The sequence below is a fragment of the Syngnathus typhle genome, linkage group LG3 (genome assembly GCF_033458585.1).
Source record: "Syngnathus typhle isolate RoL2023-S1 ecotype Sweden linkage group LG3, RoL_Styp_1.0, whole genome shotgun sequence".
Lineage (NCBI taxonomy): Eukaryota > Metazoa > Chordata > Actinopteri > Syngnathiformes > Syngnathidae > Syngnathus > Syngnathus typhle.
The window spans coordinates 14,097,116-14,120,480 of NC_083740.1; the positions used below are offsets into that span (position 1 = coordinate 14,097,116).

At 45.9% G+C, this 23,365-nt stretch overlaps 1 protein-coding gene across 1 annotated transcript in view; it reads right to left on the reverse strand.

Moving 5' to 3' along the window:
• The window catches only part of LOC133151396 (teneurin-3), a 286,876-nt gene that overhangs the window by 54,904 nt on the left and 208,607 nt on the right, over positions 1-23,365 (reverse strand). Inside the window, exons 23-25 of the mRNA XM_061274374.1 lie at positions 6,317-6,441; positions 5,844-5,951; positions 365-519 (exon numbers count right to left, since the gene is read on the reverse strand). Coding sequence (XP_061130358.1) covers positions 365-519; positions 5,844-5,951; positions 6,317-6,441 — 388 coding nt within the window. The remainder of the gene's footprint in view (positions 1-364; positions 520-5,843; positions 5,952-6,316; positions 6,442-23,365) is intronic.

Here is a 23,365-nt window from a genome sequence, read left to right on the forward strand (position 1 = left end):
GCCAGGGGGCCCAAGTCAGAAGGATGTTGTTTATTTTTATTCCATAAATGAAGACTGGAGGTCAACTAGACCCCCAAAATGTAAACATGTCAACATCAATGCACGCTCCTAATCTGAAACTTTGCCTATATCAGCACAGGCTAAACAACCGAGACTTGAGTTTATTAATTTTTTAAAAGCAGAAAATTCCATGCTGAAAATGGCCTTTTGAACAATCGTGCATGTAAGTGTTATGTCTATCAGATATTTTCACACAAGCCACCTTTGCAAGCAGGAAACGCGCATCTCTGCAACCAGTGCCAATTTCCATATTTTTTTGTCAACAACAATATTTTTACACAACAAAGTACATACACTTTGTTACCTGTCTTATGTGCATGCTGGTATCACAGGTCAGAGGTCGTGCAGAAGTCAAGTCATTGCTTCCCAACACTGTGGAGATGATCCCATTGCGATCCACTTTTCTGATCATCGTCCCATCCACAAAGTAAATTAAACCATTTTTGTCAACTGCAATCCCTGTATAGGGTAGAAAAAACATCACCAAATCACAGCTTAACATTTCTACCATGTAGTACAGGAGTGTCAAACTTTTTTTTCGCGGGCCGCATTGTAGTCATAGCTTCTTTCGGAGGGCCATTATGACTGTCAACCCAAATAAATGTACGAGCACCTCATATTATGAGTTAAAGCTTCAAAACAAACTGACAAATAACTCATTTTCAGATCAGACGAGTAAAAACTCGTCAAATATTTAAAAAAAAATATATTATTTGAAGTGAAGACAATTTAGAATTCTAGTAATGAAACACGAATTTGATGCACAATTTGTCTTATAAAATGATGTGGCAGGCCGTATCTGGCCCCCGGGCCTTGAGTTTGACACCTGTGATGTAGTATGTGAACCATTATCATCGTCATCAGCTCCCTCCAGCCACTCGTGTCTTGTTGTGCTTCTTGTGTTCATGCGGCAAAATAAGCAAACACTTAAATTTGGCTAGGTAATCTTCAACTATTCGATGTCAATGTGCATTTAAGTTTAAATCTGATGGGTCAAATTCAGATGAAAGCATACAATTTTATACAAAAACGATTATCACACCATTGATACTTTTTCCATATATGGTGCATTTTCCCCATTTTAATTATGTTTCATGCTCCTTCATTTTCCCTCTGTGCCTTGTTCATGTCTTGCCTAATAGGTTTTCCTGTCCACCTTTTCTTATCAGACTTTATCCTTGTGCATACCAATTAGATGTCTCGATTTACAAACAATTTGACTTAAAAGCTTTTCAGAACCCAACATGTTCATAAGTTGAGGTCTACATTGTGAGAGATTGGACAGTACAGCCAAATGCAAAGTGAAGCAGACTTTATTGTGGAGGGAGAGGGGAACGGTGGAGGGCTGAAGTGGCGAACGGGCGAGGCTGCGCTCGTCGGGTGTGGATAGTCGGATGGCAAGCCAAGGGAAGGGGCTGGCGGCTGGACAGGGTTCGGATGTCCGCCAATAGGCTACTGACCACTGTCTCAGTCCACTCCAGTCGACACAATGCCGTCTGATCACTTGCTGGCTTCATAGTGTTGGTCAGCTTGTACTGTGAGAGATCGGACAGTACAGCCAAATGCAAAGTGAAGCAGACTTTATTGTGGAGGGAGAGGGGAACGGTAGAGGGCTGAAGCGGCGAACGGGCGAGGCTGCGCTCGTCGGGTGTGGATAGCCAGATGGCAAGCCAGGGGAAGGGGCAGGCGGCTGGACTTCGCACTGGCGAGGACTGGACGTGGCGGACGGTTGATCTCCAAGGAGAGCAACTGCGAACTGACAAGGTAGCACTGGACAGACAGGAACAGAATCAAATCATAAAGAAACGGGGAGTCAAGCTTACAAGGACCGGTGTGCACGGAGACAAGCTGACACTGATCGACTACCCTGTTGCGCTGGCCGTGCTGATGTAGCGCTCCCAATGAGCCCGCGACAGGTGACACTGATCCTGGTGATTGGGGGGCTTGGCTGGATGACACCGGCGCGTGACATATATTGGATTCTTATTGGAAGAGTTGTGCAGAGTCAAGTGGTCATATATTTTTTTATTATTTATTATTATTTTATTATTATTTTATTATTTTTATTACCGTTTTTTTCCGTGTATAATAAATATAATAAAAAGACAGGGTGACATTACCAAAGACAGGAACAGAAACCAAACAGACATCATGACAGTAACACATGCAATGATCCGACGGTGAGCGAGGGGCGGACAGGACTTAAATACAAAACACGTTACATTGATTGAGGTGACACAGGAAGGGAGGGGCGACGCGAACAGAAACTATGGCAACCTAAACAGATAGCAAAACTGGGGACGAGACATGACAAATCTCCCTCGAAATAAAACTTGAAATCACCTTTCTTCTTGTTTGTTGTCAATCGCGCATCGCATTCAGCCATCCTGCCCAACACACTTAGTCAGTAAAATTCATAATTGACGAGACATCGTTTGATGCGATGGTGCAATCCTTGATGGTGTGTTATTGTCAAATATTGTTTGTCTTTTAATCTCCATCGCGGACCGGACGTCATAAGGAGGCAGTATCACTGCGCATGCGCACTATGGATCCGATACGCAGAACGGATGCGCAAGACACGTCAGCTATATAAAGAGCGAGAGTTCAGTTTTCTTCCTATCATTAGTTTCAATTCACAGTTTAATTAGCAGTTTCAATCAGCAAATAACAAAATGCGTATTACAGTTAATATTTTATTTCACAACACTTTGCCTTGTTCCTTTCGTCTCTGCTGTTCACTTCAAACACGCTCCATAGAAACGCAATGCTCTCGTATCAGACGCTTGCTCGATCACCTGCTCGTTTGCTGTCACAATGTACCCTACACAAATCCGAAACATTTGTTGCGGCTCCGAGTCACGACGAGGGGCAAGTTTTGGTTTCCAAGGGTGGTTTTATTCCTCTTCAACGTCCTTTTTCACATGTCCGCACGCCTTTTTCACATGTCCGCACTGATCGCGGTGGTGCCTTTACGGGCAGTCGGAGAAATCAACGCCAACAAAAAAAAAATACATCCAGCCTAGTTAAGACCATACCAAAGAGTATAAAAATGGGACCCATTGCCTCCCTGCATGTGTGACGATCATTGGGACTTAAAAAAAAAAAAATAATAATAATAATTGGGTGCGTATTATACATGGGTACAGGCTTTTTTCCAGCATCAACATGCCATTTTTAGGGTGCGTATTATACATGGGGGCGCATTGTACACGGAAAAAAACGGTATTTTATTCTTATGGCTCTCCCTTAGAGATAGGGTGAGAAGTTCGGTCATCCGGGAGGGACTCGGAGTAGAGTCGCTACTCCTCCACGTTGAGAGGAGCCAGATGAGGTGGCTCGGGCATCTCATCAGGATGCCTCCTGGACGCCTCCCTGGGGAGGTGTTCCGGGCATGTCCCACCGGTAGGAGACCCCGGGGATGACCCAGGATGCGCTGGAGAGACTATGTCTCTCAGCTGGCCTGGGAACGCCTTGGGATCCCCCGGGACGAGCTAGATGAAGTGGCTGGGGAGAGGGAAGTCTGGGAGTCCCTCCTGAAGCTGCTGCCCCCGCAACCCGACCCCGGATAAGCGGAAGAAGATGGATGGATGGATTTTATTCTTATTATTTCTGCCTGTGTGGGGACATGGCTACATAATGCATACGTTAATTTCTTTTTAGAATATCAAACATTTTATATAAGAAATTTTCGACTGATAATGCTCAGATACTGATGCTGAATTATCGCCCAGTCCTGATGGAAACCTAAAGTATATGGTACAACTACAATTTACCAAAATTAAATGGATGGAACAGCAAAATAGTAGCAACTTTTTTTTAAAAAAAAAAAGTCTAATTTTCATCTACCATATTTTTCTGCACCATAAGGTGCACTTAAAAGCCTTTAAATCTCTGAAAAATCTAAGGTGCGACTTTTGTGTGGACCGAATTCCAAAATCTGTAAATGTCGTGTGGCTCCCGCCACACAGGGACATAATATGTAGGCGTAATATCTAGACCCAGTGAACTTATCAGAGGACATTACGTTTTACGTAGATCGGGGCGGTAAATCAAACAGAGGACTGTACAAAATATAGAGAGTACGCATCCCAGTCGCCAATGATAAATATTTTTGCAGTATTAGGACATTCTAAAATGGCGTTGACAAAGAGACATGCTTACGAGGCACAATTCAAGCTTTCTGGAAAGCCGGGATCATTGCTAAAAAGACAATGACGAGAAGGAACTTGGCATGTTGAATGGCGAGCTTGTCCAACTGTTTAATTTGAATACAGAAGATGAGGACTTTGATGGATTTGCGTATGAATAACCAAACTCACTGTCTTGGTCCTGTTTCATTTTTTTTTTTTTTTTTTACTGTAAGTCATGGCATGCATGCGGCCTGTAATGTGATGCACCCTATGTGTGGATAAAGTACAGAAAAGCCCCCGCAATTGAGTCGGCCTGAGTCGGCAATTGAGTCAATTTTCGGACTATAAGCCGCTACTTTTTTATCAAATTTTGAACCCTGCGGCTTATAGTCCGGTGCGGCTTATATAGTTTTATTTCCGTGATTTTTCTCACGACTAATACACTTATACACTCATAAAAAGGCTGTGGACCGCTGTTGTGCTGTTATGTTAATAAAAGTTATGCACCCCTAAATAATCATCTCTTTTCTGACAATCATCTTTGTGTATATTCTCTTACAAATGGTAATTAAACATTAAAAACCTTACGCGATCATGCGGCGACTTTACATGCATTTTTTCTAACGGCCATCGGGGGGGGGGGGGGGGCTCGAGCAGAAAAGGTAAGAGTGAGAGAGGTGTAACACAAGTGTCGAGGAAGACAGTAGTGGCGCGTTGTGCACGAGGAAAGTTAGCCTAAACAGAGCCCAATGATGGAAGACACTGGAAGGCGTGCGTATGACGCAGCTTTCAAGTTAAAAGCTGGCTGATGAAGGGAACAGAGCGGTTGCACGTAAACATGGAATAAATGAATCGATTTAAAGTGACCCTACGACTTGAATGGGAGGCTAGGATGACCAGCGGCGAGAAATCTTTTACAAAAACTGGATGCATGCGAAGAGCAACTTTCGCACAAGCCTGCCAGTGGATCCTGACAGCGTTAAGCCGTGTGAAAAAATCCACTATCACCAACAGGTTTCGAAAAGCCAGTCAGCTGCGTGACGGAGAGGAGAGTACAAGCTCAGGAGTGAATTTGCCTCAGGACGAGAGTGACGATGAAAGTGACAATGAAAGAGAGAATGAGAAAGAGTGTTGCGACGTACATCTGGCGTTATTCCAATCGGACACCGAGGAGGAAGATTTTACTGGTTTCAGTGGACAGGAGGAAGATGAAAACGGCTCTCAGTGACTTTGTTGACTGGTATGTTTTTTCTTTTACCCGCCTAGTTAGTGCTGTTACTTCCGTGTTTACGACAAAATGTTAATGTCATTAAAACTTTAGCCCGGCTAGTGCTGTTACTTCCGTGTTTACAACGAAATGTTAATGCTATTAAAACTTTAACCCAGTTAGTGCTATTACTTTCGTGTTTACAACAAAATGTTAATGTGATTAAAACTTTAAAAAGGCTTTCTGTGTACTGTCTTTCTTCATAAACAACTCGTGTGCACGTGCGGTTTATAGTCCAGTGCGGCTTATAGTCCGGTGCGGCTTATATAAGTATAAAACTAAAAACAATCAAGAATTTTAGCTGGTGCGGCTTATAGTCCGGTGCGGCTTATAGGTCGAAAATTACGGTAGGTTTAGTTCTTAAAACAAGATTGTGTGTGTACCTTTAGGTCCCAGTAACTGAGCTTCTGTAGCCATTCTTCCGTCTCCACACCGTGCTTCATCAAATGGCGGACATTGTTCACCAGTACCAGCCACAACCTCCCCATTACCTTAACACACACACAGGCACGTACACGCACACACATGGGCACATTAAACCTTGGAAGGTCATTTAACATCTCTGATTAATAATTATAATAGTAATAATAATATTGATAATAATAATTTGTCATTTTGTGACATTTTGTGATTTTTTTTATGACCAAAGTTAAACACATGGGCACATTAAACCTTGGAAGGTCATTTAACATCTCTGATTAATAATTATAATAGTAATAATAATATTGATAATAATAATTTGTCATTTTGTGACATTTTGTGATTTTTTTATGACCAAAGTTAAAGTAAAAACAAGGTATTACTGTAGACCTGTATAAAAACAGCACTCTGCTAGGAGGCAAATGCAATTACTTACTGATAAGGTCCCGGGCACCACTGAGGTTCTTTGGTCTGTAGAGTCGTCTTGAGTTGGTGTCTGAGACATAAAGCTGTCCTGTCACTGGATCAGTAGCCAAATAATACCTATGGGCAGGGTTGTTGCTGAAAAGGAAGTTAAGCGAAATGAAAATAAGATTAACAAATATTTGGTTTTGGAACACTAAACTCATTCCCTCAAGTTGACATTTGGAGGAGGGTAAGTAGAGTATAGCCGGAAGAACACCAATAAGAATGAATTAAACAACCACACACCTGCCCACTGAGAGTTTGTTCAGACGTTTGTACACAACTCAGGTAGCATATAGAAAGAAAATGTTGGATTTCAGTATGTTTGGTATCTAAGGAAAATTGACCTTAACACAAAACTTATAGGGCGGCATGATGGAGCACTGGTTAGCACGTCCACCTCACAGGAGGGTGTGCATTTGATTCCACCTCTGACCCTCACTGTGTGGAGTTTGCATGTTCTCCCCGTGTCTGTGTGCCCCATGATTGGCTGGCAACCGGTTGAGGGTGTCCCCCGTCTACTGCTCGATGACTGGTGGGATAGGCTCCAGCATGCCCGCGACCCCCGTGAAGACAAGCAGTATAGAAAATGGATGGATGGACAAAACTTATATTAGGACTTTTGCCACTTGGTGTATACTTCAACATTAGCTTATTGTATTTGTAGTATATGTATTTGGTTAGTGATACATGGAGAGTATCCATCCATCCATCCATCCATCCATCCATCCATCCATCCATCCATCCATCCATCCATCCATCCATCCATCCATCCATCCATCCATCCATACAGCCATCCATCCATCCATCCATCCATCTTCTTCCGCTTATCCGGGGTCGGATCGCGAGGGCAACAGCTTCAGGAGGGACTCGCAGACTTCCCTCTCTCCACCCACTTCATCCAGCTCATCCTGGGGGATCCCAAGGCGTTCCCAGGCCAGCTGAGAGACATAGTCTCTCCAGCGCGTCCTGGGTCGTCCCCGGGGTCTCCTACCGCTGGGACATGCCCGGAACACCTCCCCAGGGAGGCGTCCAGGAGGCATCCTGATGAGATGCCCGAGCCACCTCATCTGGCTCCTCTCAACGTGGAGGAGTAGCGACTCTACTCCGAGTCTCTCCCGGATGACCGAGCTTTCACCCTATCTCTAAGGGAGAGCCCGGACATTAAAAATTGAATGCCTCCTTTCTGTTTGCAGCCTTCTGAGGTAAATGTCAAAATTAGCTTCTTACACAGGCTAATAAATTTGAAAATAAAATAACATAACTATGAATAAATCAACCATTCAGGCCTTGGAGTAGCAAGAAAAAGTGCATAGAAAATGTATTTACTGCTCATTTTGCGACACACTGATCTACTCTGATGCGGCCAAGCCAGATACCTGGCATCTTTTCTTGGATGCCAATTCATCAATGTCGGGGCTTAGGGTTTGAGCTGAGGAAACCGTCATTATCAAACAAAGGTCTTCGTCAGTCAGACGTCTCCTGTGAGAAGTTTTCGTCATCTTCATTGAGGAAAAAAGTTGCTCACATAGGTAAGTGCTACCAAACATGGAGAGCAATTGAGCAACTTCAGTGCGAAAATGAGGCATCGTGTCAGGGATGAACTGTGGAAACTGTGCGGCCCCAACAGCATCAAACTTTGACGTGACGTCACCCATTGGTTTGTGGACTGCTGCTCGGAAGCCAATAGTATCGAATCTAGGCAGCGCCATCTTGAAAATTTCAGCCGCATTCTGGGAAAAAATGAACACGGATTCTACTTATATGGGCATGAGGCGGAGTCATGAACGGACGTATGGGCGCCAAAGCAACAGCAGAGCATTATGGCATTTGTAGTACAAGCGATAAATGTGGTGTTACAGCGCTGCCGCTGTATAATACCGGTGGGCCAGCTCTAATATTAATTTGAAATTGCCTCGCCGGCCAAATATAATTAGATTGTGGGCCAAATTTGGCCCGTGGGCCAGAGTTTGACACCTATGGTCTAGACATTATACCCATTCACTTGTGCACAGCGGTAAGTTAAAGGTTGCTGGTATCGACCGAGTATGTTGCTGTGATCGTGTGTGTATTTGACACAAAGTGCGTATATACATTTCATTTTTACTATTGTCGACTGTTGTGCCGTTTGTCCGATCGCGGTTTGCTTCTTGTGCGCGCCGTTTGATTGACAGCTCCGGCGCGCTCCTTTAAGTTTGCCTCGCATCGTACGAGTAGTCGTTACGCAGCGGCACGGCGACTAACGGTCCCCAGCAAATGTATTTTGTTGTCTTGATGACTTATGTTTGGTGTGTTGCCGAGACTATTTCATTTATGGTTATTTAGTATAATAGCGGAACCGTTACGCGCAGTTAGTTATGTAATGTGTGACGTCTACTTGTGTTGTGTGACATCAGAAGTTGAGTGTTGACTTACGTGCTGTATTTCTGTTTGTTGCAGAACCACAAACACATACACACCACACATCACACACACGCATACACACGCACACAACACACACACACCCCACACACCCTTAACACGCTTCATACAATAATCACACACACAAGAATCACATTCACACACCCAAAGACTCACGCATGTACACTACACACACCTGCTCTCACAACCTGACGACCAAACGTGTGCCTATACCCTTTTGCCAGTTTGCCTGTATGCCACTAGGACCCACAGTGCCTGTTACTTTTTTGCCAATAATTCAGTAAAGCAATCAAAACTGAACGACGTCTTCCCTCCTGTGTTCTGACCGACACCCGGGGGCGAAAAGAGCATAACCATCCGAGCCAATCCCCTATACCAGGCGTCACCAACCTTTCTTAAACCGAGAGCTACTTCCTGGGTACTGATTAAGGCAAAGGGCTACTAGTTTGAAACACACTTCTGAAATAGCCGATTTGCTCAATTTGGCTTTCACTATGTGTTATTATTGTCATTTCCAATTCACATGTAAGTGTGATTTTAACAAGAATAGCAAAAATAGAGTCAAACCATGTTTTTTAACCACAATCCGTTCCAGAAGGCAGTTCGAGAAGCGAATCGGTCGAATTCCAAATCTATTTTCCCCATTACAAATAATGGAAACAATTTTAATCCGTTTCAAGACAAAAAAAACCCCTGCCTTTTTTAAGCATTTTTTCATTTGCGCATATTTGTCCGATCGCGCAACTGCAGCGCACCGCCAAACGCGCAACAGTAGCGCGTCGCCGACCGCGCAACTGCACCGCGCTGGTCGCATTATTGTCACAGAGCCGTCGCTAAAATTTAGAAAATATTTTCAAAGTCCTGAATTTAAGTGGACCTCAGTGCACAGGGAGCTTAATTTGGTCCGATCGCGCAACCGCAGCGCGCCGGGCGCTCACTGTTGCATTGCTTTAAGACAGTGCTTCTCAAATAGTGGGGCGCGCCCCCCAAGGGGTGCTATATCTGGGGGGGCGCGTGTGACCCTGGGGAACAGGCTTTTTTTTTGGCAGTACTAGAATAAAGTGTAATTGCGCATTTACTACAGCAGGGGGCAGTGGCGCTCTCATTGTTACTTCTGTCACGTTTGCGACAGTGCAACATTTTACGACTTACAAGACAAGTTAGGATAGTCACGGTGGGGAGGGGGGGCGCGAATAGTTTTCTTCTTGCTAGGGGGGGCGTAACAGAAAATAATTGAGAAGCACTGCTTTAAGAGCATCTTTGTTTTAGGATGGTTTTACTGCTCCCACTTGCTTTCTTTGGAGGCATCATTAGAGGTTAATACAATCCTCAAAGTAACGAAAATACAATAACAACGGAGTCAGTCGGCATCCGGGCCGCGCGGTCGGGTTTTCTCAGGTCTTTCCGGCTCATCTCGCGAGGTTCGCCCTCCGAATTTCGTTCGACAACCGAAGGTAAAAACATCTCGAATTTTTTGTTTGAATTCCGATTTGTTTGAGAACCAGGACGTTCGAAAACCGAGGTTTGACTGTAAAATAAATAGATGCAGCTCACTAACAAATTTTAGAACAGTTTTGCGGGTGACTCATGCGATCCTCAGGGGCAACCTGGTGCCCGCAGGCACCATGTTGGTGACCCCTGCCCTATACAGTCCTCAGGCTCCCCAACAATAGCGGTAGCAGTTTGCATTATTTTATTGCATTGTTTTTCCTTATTTAGATTTGTTTGAAGACTACAGTTACAGTTAGACTTCACTTTGATGGTTAATGCAGTTATTGCAATTTTGTTGTTTTATCACAGTAGATTGGTTTATTTACATTTCAAAAACCAGAAACCATTCATTTACAAATGTGTTTGCACTTTAGTTTACATATTTAAATGTTCAGATATTAAGATGTGATAGACAGTTTTTGCACGATTTGCATGAGGCAAAATAACATGCTTTTTCTCTTGAATATATTGTTATAATCATTTGTTTCAGATGTAATAATTTTCTGTATAAAAATTAAATTTGGTGTTCAAAAAATATTTTTTCAAACTTGAGTCTTGAAAAAGAGGGGGTCGTCTTATAATCAGGGTCGTCTTATATTCAGGTCAATACGGTGTGTCTGTGTGTGTGTTTGTGTGCGTGTGTTTGTGTGTGTGTGTGTGTGTGTATACCGTAATTTTCGGATTATAAATCATGTTTTTGTTTCATAGTTTGGGTGGGGGGGCGACTTATACTCAGGAGCGACTTATATATGTTTTTTTTCACAAATTTTTACTCGATCATTCACACATCACTTACTTACAAGTATAGTTGACCACTTCACATGTCATTTTTAGTATAGTTGATCACTTCACATGCTTTGATATCTTTATCGTGAACATATTCAAAACATGAAAAATAGAGAGAAAAAATCAAATAAAGTAATTAACACTTTAAAGCGCCATATCCTCTGGACATGTCCTCTGTCACCAGGATGACATAAAGGACGAGAAATTTGATCGATGGATTTAATGATTTGGAGTGACACAAATGGTTTGATAATATTGTTGTTTATGTGATAGTTATTTAAAATATAGTTTATATATCGTTGTATGGGCCTGTGGAATACCGTTTTTTCCATGTACAATGCGCAAAATTTAGCTAATTTATTGTCCTAAAATCTGGGGTGCGCATTATACATGGGTACAAAAAAAAAAAAAAAAAAAAAATGTTTTCTCAAATTTTTTTTTTTTCTTTTTTAAATCCGGATATCATACGGAGGCCGCCATTACAGATGTGCTTTCTTCTCTGCTGTTCAGTTCAAACACACTCCATACGAACACAATGCTCTCGTATCAGACGCTTGCTAGATCACCTGCTCGTTTGCTGTCACAATGTACCCTACACAAATCCGAAACATTTCTCCGCTAATGAGTATGCTAGCGCATGCGCAGTGATACTGACCGGCAGAACATCCGGTTGTTCCCAAAAATGATCTTTTTTCTGAAGTAATTTTACGTTCACGGACTTAAGTAGGAGTCAAAATCTGGGTGCGTATTATACATGGGTACAGGCTTTTTTCCAGCATCAACATGCCATTTTTAGGGTGCGTATTATACATGGGGGCGCATTATACACGGACAAAAACGGTAATTTGAACTGCGGCGCGGCACACGGCATTGTTGACAAAGGACGATCGATAAAAGACGAGAAATTTGATACGTCAGGCCCGTTCTCAGCTCCTCGTTTGTGTTTGTCACGTTAGCATACCGTATCGTTTAGCCTGTTGTTGCTCCTTCACGTCTGTTCTTGGTGTTGGATTTTGTCGAATAAATTGCCCCCCAAAATGCGACATACTCCGGAGCGACTTGTATATGTTTTTTTTCACATTTTTTGGGCATTTTATGGCTGGTGCGACTTATACTCCGGAGCGACTTATCGTCCGAAAATTACGGTATATTAAGGGTGTAACGATTCATCGATACACATCGATTAATCGATATAATGCTCGACGATTTATTGGCATCGATGCTAAAGGTAAACATCGATTTATATTACCGTGTTTGACCTCGGACATTAGACGCGATTTTGTTTTGAAATCCAGTTCATTGTTGCTTGCTTCCTCTTTCCGGGAGCAGTGCGCGCGTGTTGTGTTGTGAGCAGAGCACGCACGTGAAAGGGGAGTCGACAACTAGTACGCGGCTCCTGGGCTGGTGCTATGGCTAGTGTCCAAAAAGACAAGGAAATTTGCTCCCCTTTAGGCTTCAAGTCATTCGTTTGGAAGCACTTTGGATTCCAGAGAAAAGATGGCTCAACGGACAAGACACGTGCAGTTTGTAAATCCTGCCATGCGGTGATCAAATATTCAGGGACCACAAATCTCGCCGCACATTTAAAGAAAAAACACGACATCAAAGTTCAATGTTAAAATAAGCACTTTGTATACTACAATACTCTTGTAATTGCCTAAATAAAGAGTTTGCAGTACCTTGTTGATTTTGCGTATGAATTGTTATAAATCAGGATATTGTTCTATATTTTTTATTTAAAAAAAAAAATATCGATCCTAGAGCACTATATCGTGCTATATCATGAATGAATCGCAGCAGGCTTTAAGATATCGGCAAATATCGTATCGTAGTTCTTTGTATCGATATGATATCGTATCGTGCCAAAACCCGCGATTTACACCCCTAATATTTATACACACAGGATATACAGGACTGTCTCAGAATATTAGATATTGTGATAAAGTAGAATGTTGTTTCAAGATGGCGGCGCGTGCATACGCAGCGACCTCTCTCTGTCCCGCCCAAACGGTGTTTTGTCCGTCTAATGAGTGTTTGTCCGGCAGTTTTTTTTGTTCGTCTCGTCGTACTGAGTCGTGCTACAAGTACGGCAGGCAGGTTCTGCTTGACATCGGCAAAAGCGAGTTTTGTCGAGTTCTGGACTTTGATGCGGGAACATCAAAGGAGCTCGGACTGCTACGTCCTGAAGCGTCGCCGGGCTCGTCTGCTATTCCTCCCCCGGTTGGGAAGCGTCGAAAGCGGTGTGCGAGGAGGCTGAAGAGGGGCAAACGCGGGGGCGTCCGGGCCAGGCTGGCGGCCAGCCCTGCTCGCCCGGCCGTGCCTTCCATTCTTCTGGCGAATGTTTGATCGCTGGACAACAAAATGGATTACATTCGCCTGCTGCAATCTACAAACCGGACAGTGCGGGACTGCTGTGTGCTCGTGTTCACTGAGACTTGGTTGACTGTCAACATTCCGGACTCTGCCGTACATCTGGAGCGGCTAGCGTGCTATCGGGTGGACCGGGCCATTGTACAAGGGGGGAAATCTCGTGGAGGTGGAATATGCGTCTACATCCGTGACGAATGGTGCCGGGACTCTGTAGTGGTATGCAAGCACTGCTCGCCACTGGCGGAGTTCGTGATCATTAAGTGCCGTCCTTTTTACCTGCCAAAGGAATTTACCGCGATTCTGCTAGTCGCGGTTTACATCCCGCCTTCCAACATCGAAGGCGACAGGGTCGCGGCTCTTAGTGAACTGTACCAGGCTGTCAGTGAACAAGAGACAGCGCACCCTGACGGTTTCACCATCTTCGCTGGGGATTTTAATCATGCTAACCTGAAGTCTGTTTTTCCGAGGCTTCACCAGCATGTTAATTTTCCTACGCGTGGCGACAGCTTCCTGGACCGGGTCTACTCTTCGCATAAAGGTGCTTTCAAAGCCGCCCCCCTCCCCCATCATGGACTTTCTGACCATATCACTGTTATGCTTTTGCCCGCATACAGACAAATGGTGAGAGCGTCCAGGCCGGTTCGCAAGCAGGTACGGGTGTGGCCTGAGGGTGCCTCTGATGCACTGCGTGACTGCTTTGGCTCTACTGACTGGGACATGTTTAGGAGGGCTGCCACTTGCGACGATCGGACAGACATTGAGGAGTATACTGACTCTGTTTCCTCCTACATCAGGAAGTGTATTGATGATGTGACTCTCTCAAAATCCATCGTCACTCGGGCTAACCGGAAGCCATGGCTGACAGGGGCTGTCTTCAGGCTGCTGAGGGCCAGGGACAAAGCCTTTAGAGCAGGGGATGAGGCTGGCTTGAGGACTGCGAGGGCCGACCTGTCCCGGGGCATCAAAGAAGCAAAGAGGGCGTTCTCGTGCAAAATTACCGCCCACTTCAAGGACAGCAGGGACGCACGGAGCCTTTGGCAGGGCATTCAGACCATCACGGATTACAAGCCCGCGCCGCAGAGCTGTGAAGGCGACGTCCGTCTGCTCAATGACCTCAACCGCTTCTTTGCTCGCTTCGACGCTCAGAACAGCACTTGCCCGCTGAAGGCCACTCCCCCTTCACACGAGCTGCCCCTGTGCCTCTCCGCCGACAGCGTGAGGAGGGCGCTTGCCGCCATCAACATCCGTAAGGCGGCGGGCCCTGACAACATCCCGGGTCGGGCGCTGAAGGACTGCGCTGGTGAGCTGACGGATGTCTTCACGGACATCTTTCACACTTCCCTGCAGCAGGCCATCGTCCCGTCGTGTTTCAAAGCTGCCACCATCGTACCTGTGCCGAAGAAACCCGCTCCGTCCTGCTTCAATGACTACCGCCCCGTGGCACTTACGCCCATCATCATGAAGTGCTTTGAGCGGCTTGTCATGGAGCACATCCGATCCGTTCTCCCCCCCACCACTGACCCCTTCCAGTTTGCGTACCGAGCCAAGCGGTCTTCTGAGGATGCCATCTGCTCTGCCCTCCACTCGGCCCTCACCCACCTGGAGAGGAGGGACTCGTATGTGAGATTGCTGTTTGTGGACTTCAGTTCTGCCTTCAACACCATTGTGCCACAACGCCTCATCAGCAAACTTGACGCGCTGGGCCTCAGTACCTACCTCTGCAACTGGCTACTGGACTTCCTCTGTCAGAGGCCACAGGTAGTACGTGTTGGCGACAAAATCTCCGCCAGCATCACGCTGAGCACGGGGGCCCCCCAAGGCTGCGTGCTCAGTCCGCTGCTCTTCACCCTCCTGACGCATGACTGCACTGCAACCTACAGCGACAACCGTATCGTGAAGTTTGCTGACGACACGACTCTGGTGGGTCTCATCACCAAGGGAGACGAGACTCAATACAGGCTGGAGGTTGACCTTCTGACCACGTGGTGCAGGGACAACAACCTCCTGCTGAACGTCGACAAGACCAAGGAGATTGTTGTGGACTTCCGGAAGGGTCACACCCAACACCTGCCGCTGACCATCGACGGTGCTGTGGTGGAGCGAGTGAGCAGCGCCAAGTTCCTGGGGGTACACATCAGTGAGGATCTCTCCTGGTCCACCAACACCGCATCACTGGCAAAGAAAGCCCAGCGCCGCCTGTACTTCCTGCGGAAACTCAGGCGAGCGAGCGCTCCTCCGGCCGTCATGACTGCATTTTACCGCGGCACCATTGAGAGCGTCCTCTCCAGCTGTATTGCTGTTTGGGGTGGCGGCTGCACTGACTACAACTTGAAGGCCCTGCAGCGCATAGTGAACACTGCTGGTAAGATTGCTGGTGCTTCGCTCCCCTCCTTGAAGGACATTTACACCTCCCATCTCACCCGCAATGCGACCACGATTGTGAGTGATGCGAGTCAGCCCGCTCACTCTTTGTTCGAGCTTCTGCCCTCTGGGAAGAGGTACAGAAGCCTGCGCTCCCGCACCTCCAGACTCTCAAACAGCTTCATACTCCAGGCTGTTAGGATCCTGAACTCGCTCCCCCGTTCTGCGTAGCGTCCTGTACTTTTACTGTCTGAACTGTCTGAATGCACACTGGCTCTTATTATTTATTATTTGTTATTACTCTTATTTATTGTTTGTGCCTTTTTGTTTATGATGTTTTTTACTTTTGCGCTATGCTTGCTGGCTCCGTTATTTATTGTGTTATCTGTTTATTTATTATTTATTCATCACTCTTACTATTGATTGTTTGAATTTTTGCCTTCTTGTTTTTATATTGTGTCGCGTACATGTATGTCTATCGTGTTATGTGTCTCGTCACCGTGGGATAGAGAAAAACATAATTTCGGTCTCTTTGTGTGTTGTGACGTGGAGAGATTGACAATAAAGCTGACTTTGACTTATTTTCTGTAATGCAATTAAAAAAAAGAGAATGTCCTACATTCCTGATTCATTACAAATCAACTGAAATATTGCAAGCCTTTTATTATTTTAATATTGCTGATTATGGTTTACAGCTTAAGAAAATTCAAAAATACTATCTAAAAAAATAGAATGTTTCCTCAGACCAAGTAAAAATAAAAGATTTACAACAGCAAGCAAAATCAAACATTTGAAAATGTCCATTAATTCACTCAGTACTTGGTTGGGAATCCTTTTGCACAGATTACTGCATCAATGCGGCATGGCATGGAGGCAATCAGCCTGTGGCATTGCTGAGGTGTTATGGATTCCCAGGATGCTTCAATAGTGGCCTTTAGCTCATTTGCATTGTTGGGTCTGGTGTCTTTCAGCTTCTTCTTCACAATACCCCACAAATTCTCTATGGGGTTCAGGTCAGGGGAATTGGCAGGCCAATCAAGGACAGTAATGCCATGGTTAGTACACCATTTACTGGTGGTTTTGGCACTGTGGGCAGGTGCCAGATCATGCTGGAAAATGATATCATCATCTCCATAGAGCTTTTCAGCAGACGGAAGCATGTAGTGCTCTAAAATCTCTTGGTACACAGCTGCATTTACTCTGGACTGGAAACATAGTGGACCAACACCAGCAGGTGACATGGCTCCCCAAACCATTGCTGACTGTGGGAACTTCACACTGGATTTCAAGCAACTTGGATTTTGCTCCTCTCCAGCCTTTCTCCAGACTCTGGAACCTTGACTTCCAAATGAAATACAAAACTTGCTTCCGAGACTTTGGACCACTCTGCAACTGTCCAGTGCTTCTTTTCCATAGCCCAAGTCAGACGCTTCTTCCGTTGTCTTGAGTTCAGAAGTGGCTTGACCATGGGAATACGGCTATTGGAGCCCATTTCCCGGACACGTCTGTGAACAATGGTTTCGATACCTGGACTCCAGCTTCAGTCCACTGTCTTTGAAGCTCCCCCAAATTCTGATAGTGACTCTTCTTCACAATGCTGTTAAGGCTGCGGTCATCTCTCTTGGTTGTGCAGCGTTTCCTGCCACATTTCGCCCTTCCAACAGACTTTTTGTGGATGTGCTTTGAAACTGCACTCTGTGAACAGCTTGCTCTTTGAGAAATTTCTTTTTGTGTCTTACCCTCCTGATGGAGGGTGTCAATGATGGTCCTCTGGACAGCAGTCAGATCAGCAGTCTTCCCCATACTTGTGATTTAGTTTACTGAACCAAGCTGAGTGTTTTTTAAGGCTCAGGAAACCCTTGCAGGTATTTCGAGTTAATTAGATCAGTGGTCCCCAACCGGTACCGGTCTGCGGCCCGGTGGTTGGGGACCGGGCCGCAGACCGGTACCGGTTGGGGACCACTGAATTAGACCATTCAAGTGATTAGTTGAATACCCTACTAAACAGGTGTCAAACTCAAGGCCCGGGGGCCAGATACGGCCTGCCACATCATTCTATGTGGCCCGCGAAGACAAACTGTGCATCAAATTCGTGTGTCATTACTAGAATTGCAAATTGTCTTCACTTTTAATAATATCTTTTTTTTAAATATTTGACCAGTTTTTACTCGTCTGACCTGAAAACGAGTTATTTGTCAATTTGTTTTGTAGCTTTTACTGCATATAATATGAGGTGCTATTTGGGTTGACAGTCAAAATGGCCCTCCGAAAGAAGCTATGACTACAATGTGGCCCGTGAAAAAAATGAGTTTGACACCCTTACCCTACTAGTATTATTTTTCATCATATTCTAATATTTTGAGTTTTTTTAAGCTGTATGCCATAATCAGCAATATTAAAATAATAAAAGGCTTGCAATATTTCAGTTGAGTTGTAATGAATCCAGAATGTATGACATTTTGTTTTTTTAATTGCATAAAAGAAAATAAAGAACTTTATCACAATATTCTAATTTTCTGAGACATTCCTATCAATCCATCCATCCATTTTCTTCCGCTTATCCAGGGTCGGGTTGCGAGGGCAGCAACTTTAAGAGGGACTCCCAGACTTCCCTCTCCCCAGCCACTTCATCCAGCTGATCCCGGGGGATCGCAAGGCGTTCCCAGGCCAGCTGAGAGACGTAGTCTCTCCAGCGCGTCCTGGGTCGTCCATGGGGTCTCCTACCGGTGGGACATGGCCGGAACACCTCCCCAGGGAGGCGTCCAGGAGGCATCCTGATAAGATGCCCGAGCCATTTCATCTGGCACCTCTCAACGTGGAGGAGCAGCGGCTCTACTCCGAGTCTCTCCCGGATGACCGAGCTTCTCACCTTATCTCTAAGGGAGAGCCCGGAAACCCTGCGGAGAAAACTCATTTCGGCCGCTTGTATCTGGGATCTCGTTCTTTCAGTCACGACCCATGAGGTAGGTAGGACCATAGGTGAGGGTAGGAGCGTAGATCAACCGACAAATTGAGAGCTTTTTTATATATATATATATATATATATATATATATATATATATATATATATATATATATATATATATATATATATATATGATTTGATAAAGAATCAAATGAGATGCCGGCTCAGACGTCGCCCGGACAAACAAGGTCTGCGTCAGGCGTTGGGGAACCAGAACGCCTAGATGAGAAGTGGGCTACTGGAACAAGGCGGAAATGGGCGAGATGTGAGAACCTAACACTGTTGGAGTGCTACTACTCCAGTAAACCAAGTCAGAGAGGGTACATGAAGAGAATGTGGGAGCAATGGAAAGAGCAATATCCACACTCAACACTAACCACTAAACAACTAGTGACTCAGTGCTCCAATATCCAGAAACGACAATTGATATCACAACTTGAGATTGACGAGGTACAACACAGATGCCAAGACAAACGGGAACCCGAATTCCAGGTCAGAGGGGAGTCAACATTAACTACCCAAGAAATTGGGTACACAGCCCCAAGAGGATATGCAAGCCTGAACAAGACAGCAACTGACCTGAAGGATAAGATCATGACTCGAATGAATAGCGGCCAACCCCGACGCCAACTACAAAGGCTAAGTGAAGCACCACCAGAAAGTCTGGTTGAAGATCTGAATGCAGCACTGAGAGCAATCCCTACAACCACCATCACTGAAACCAATGAGTTGATATACACTTCAGCAACAGTGATCCTGGAGATGCTTGGTTACAAGAGCAATATCAAGCATGAGATACAAGACCCACCATGGAAAAGAAGGTTGGAGGCTAAGATCAAGACAGTGCGGAGAGACGTGAGCCAACTATCAGAGATCCAGAAAGGTGCAATGAAGAAACCAGCACCCAAGAAGTACAGCCAGATGAACGTACCTGAAGCACTGGAGACTGCCAAACAGAGGCTCCTAGCCCTGTCCAGTCGCCTAAAGAGATACACAAGAGAAAGTGAAGCCAGGCGAATAAACAGGCTCTTCACAACCCAACCAGGAAAAGTGTACTCTCAATGGCAGGGTAACAACAGCAGAACAGACCCACCAAGGCTGGAGACTGAGCAATACTGGAAGGGCATATGGGAGAAGGACACATCACACAACAGTGAGGCACAATGGCTAGTCTCATCATCATCATCATCGGTTTAAAGTCCGCTTTCCAGGCGCCGCTGGGTTGGACTGGGTTCTCGATATGGCCTTCTTCCACCGGGATCGGTCCATGGCCATCTCGTGGTTGATGCCGAGTGCCTCCATGTCGGCTGCCACGGTCACCTGCCAGGTCTTTTTAGGTCGGCCACTGGGTCTTGTTCCCTCTACGTTATACGACATAACTTTCTTCACCCAGTCGTTCTCGTCCTTCCTCACTACATGTCCGTACCATCGCAGTCTGCCTCTCCTCACCACATCCACTATGGCCTCCACTCCCATCTTCTGTCTCAGCTCTGCACTGCTCTTTTCTTCCCTCATTGAAACACCACACATCCATCTGATCATTCTCATTTCTGCTCTGTTTAGTTTGTCTTCGTGTTCTGTTTTCAGGGCCCATGCCTCACTTCCGTACGTCATACTACCTCTAACACAGGCTGAGTACACTTGGCCTCTCATCTTCAGGGATGGGGCCTTAGATGTTAAAAAGGGCATGAGTTCCCTGAATTTCTTCCACCCGCTTCTCACCCTTGTGGTCACTGCTAGGTCCACCCCCCCATCAGCGTTAATCATGTCTCCAAGATAGCAGAAGCTGCCCACCACCTCGTACATCTCCCCATCTACCACGAGCCCCTCTCGCTCAGCTGGGTTTGCTTGGGCGACTTCTCCCCTACACCGCTTGCAATGGAAGGTCTCACTTGCAGCTAGTAGGCTGCCTTTTACTCCACTGCATCTTCGATGTACCCATCTCTGGCAACCCTTGCACCGGATAGAGTTAGCTTGCACTCCCTTCCCGCAAACTCCACATGGCCATGCTCCTGACTGCAATATCACTCCCAGGCCAGCACCACCGACCATGACCTTTGATTTTGCCGCATTCACCTTCATTCCTTTCACTTCCAGGCATGTCTTCCAGGCCGCTAGCTTGCTAGCTAGGTCTTCTCGGCTGTGAGCCATCAATACCAGGTCATCCGCGTAGAGCAGCTCCCATGGTAGTCCACCCCTCACTTCCCTCGATACCACATCCATCACGATAGCAAACAGTAATGGGCTGAGCACTGATCCCTAGTCTAGTCTAGCTAGTCTCTCTAAGAGAAGACCACAGCAACCACCCTGAGCAGAACCCAGTTACCATCACTGTGGCAGACATCCAAGAGAGAGTCTCAGGTATGAAGAACTGGACAGCACCCGGGCCAGATATGATCCATGCCTACTGGATTAAGAAGCTCACTGCACTCCATGAGCGCCTAGCAGAACAAATGAACCAGCTACTAAAAGTTGGAACTCACCCCGAATGGTTAACTGAAGGACGCACAATCCTGATCCTGAAGGATCCCACAAAGGGTACAGTCCCATCCAACTATCGGCCAATAACCTGTCTCCCTACAACATGGAAGATCATGTCAGGCATCATAGCGGCTAAGATAAGTGTACACATGGCTCAATACATGAGCACAACACAGAAAGGCATAGGCAACAATACCAGAGGAGCCAAACACCAGCTGCTGGTTGACGGAACAGTCGCCCGAGACTGCAAGACTCGACACACCAACCTGTGCACTGCCTGGATTGATTACAAGAAAGCCTACGACTCCATCCCACACTCATGGATCACTGAATGCTTGGAACTGTACAACATCAACAGGAACCTGAGAGCCTTCATTGCAAACTCGATGGGACTGTGGAAAACAACCCTTGAGGCCAATTACAAGCCAATTGCACAAGTCTCCATCAAATGTGGCACATACCAAGGAGATGCTCTGTCCCCACTGCTGTTCTGCATAGGTCTGAACCCCCTCAGCCAAATAATCAACAAGACTGGCTACGGATACCGACTCAAAAATGGGGCCACCATCAGTCACCTCCTATACATGGATGACATAAAGTTGTATGCCAAGAGCGAGCGAGACATCGATTCACTGATCCACACAACCAGGATCTACAGCACAGACATTGGAATGTCATTCGGACTAGAGAAGTGCGGTCGCATGGTGACAAAGAGAGGGAAGGTAGTCCATACAGAAGGGGTCTCACTCCCAGAAGGAACAATAACAGACATTGAGGACAGCTACAAGTACCTTGGTATCCAACAAGCAAATGGCAACCTCGATGAAGCCACAAGGAGAGGAGCCACAGCCAAATACCTACAAAGAGTAAGGCAAGTCCTCAGAAGTCAGCTAAATGGCAAGAACAAGATCCGGGCAATAAACAGCTACGCCCTGCCAGTCATCAGATACCCTGCAGGAATAATAAGCTGGCCAAAGGAAGAGACGCAGACCACAGATGTCAAGACACGGAAGCTCCTAACCATGCACGGAGGGTTCCACCCTAAGTCCAGCACCCTGAGACTGTACACTAGCCGTAAAGAAGGAGGCCGAGGACTACTGAGTGTGAGAGCCACTGTTGGGGATGAAACAGCCAAGATCCATGAGTACATCAAGGAAAAGGCCCGAACGGATGACGTGCTCAGTGAATGTCTCAGACAATGGCAAACAGAGGAAGAGTGGCTAGAGACACCATCATGGGAGGACAAACCCCTACATGGGATGTACCATCGGCAGATAAGTGAAGTGGCTGACATCAAGAAATCCTACCAATGGCTGGAAAAAGCTGGACTGAAGGACAGCACAGAGGCACTCATCATGGCTGCACAGGAACAGGCTCTGAACACCAGAGCAATAGAGGCCAAGATCTACCACACCAGACAAGACCCAAGGTGTAGGCTGTGCAAAGAGGCCCCTGAGACAGTCCAGCACATAACAGCAGGGTGTAAGATGCTAGCAGGGAAAGCATACATGGAACGTCATAACCAAGTGGCTGGCATAGTGTACAGGAACATCTGTGCAGAGTATGGACTGGAAGCCCCAAGTTCAAAGTGGGAAGCACCCCCTAAGGTGGCAGAGAACGGGCGAGCCAAGATCCTGTGGGACTTCCAGATCCAGACTGACAAGATGGTTATGGCGAACCAACCGGACATTGTGGTGGTGGACAAACAGCAGAAGAAGGCCGTTGTAGTGGATATAGCAATACCAAGCGATGGCAACATCAGGAAAAAAGAACTTGAGAAGCTAGAGAAATACCAGGGCCTCAAAGAAGAGCTTGAGAAGGCCTGGAAAGTGAAGGCCTCGGTGGTGCCCGTGGTCATTGGGGCACTTGGGGCAGTGACCCCCAAACTGGAGGAGTGGCTACAGCAGATTCCAGGAACAACATCAGACATCTCAGTCCAGAAGAGTGCAGTGCTAGGAACAGCCAAAATACTGCGCAGAACCCACAAGCTCCCAGGCCTCTGGTAGAGGACCCGAGCTTGGAGTGGGAGACCACCCGCGGAGGGTGAGAGGGGAATTATTTTTATATATATATATATATATATATATATATATATATATATATATATATATATATATATATATATATATATATATATATATATAT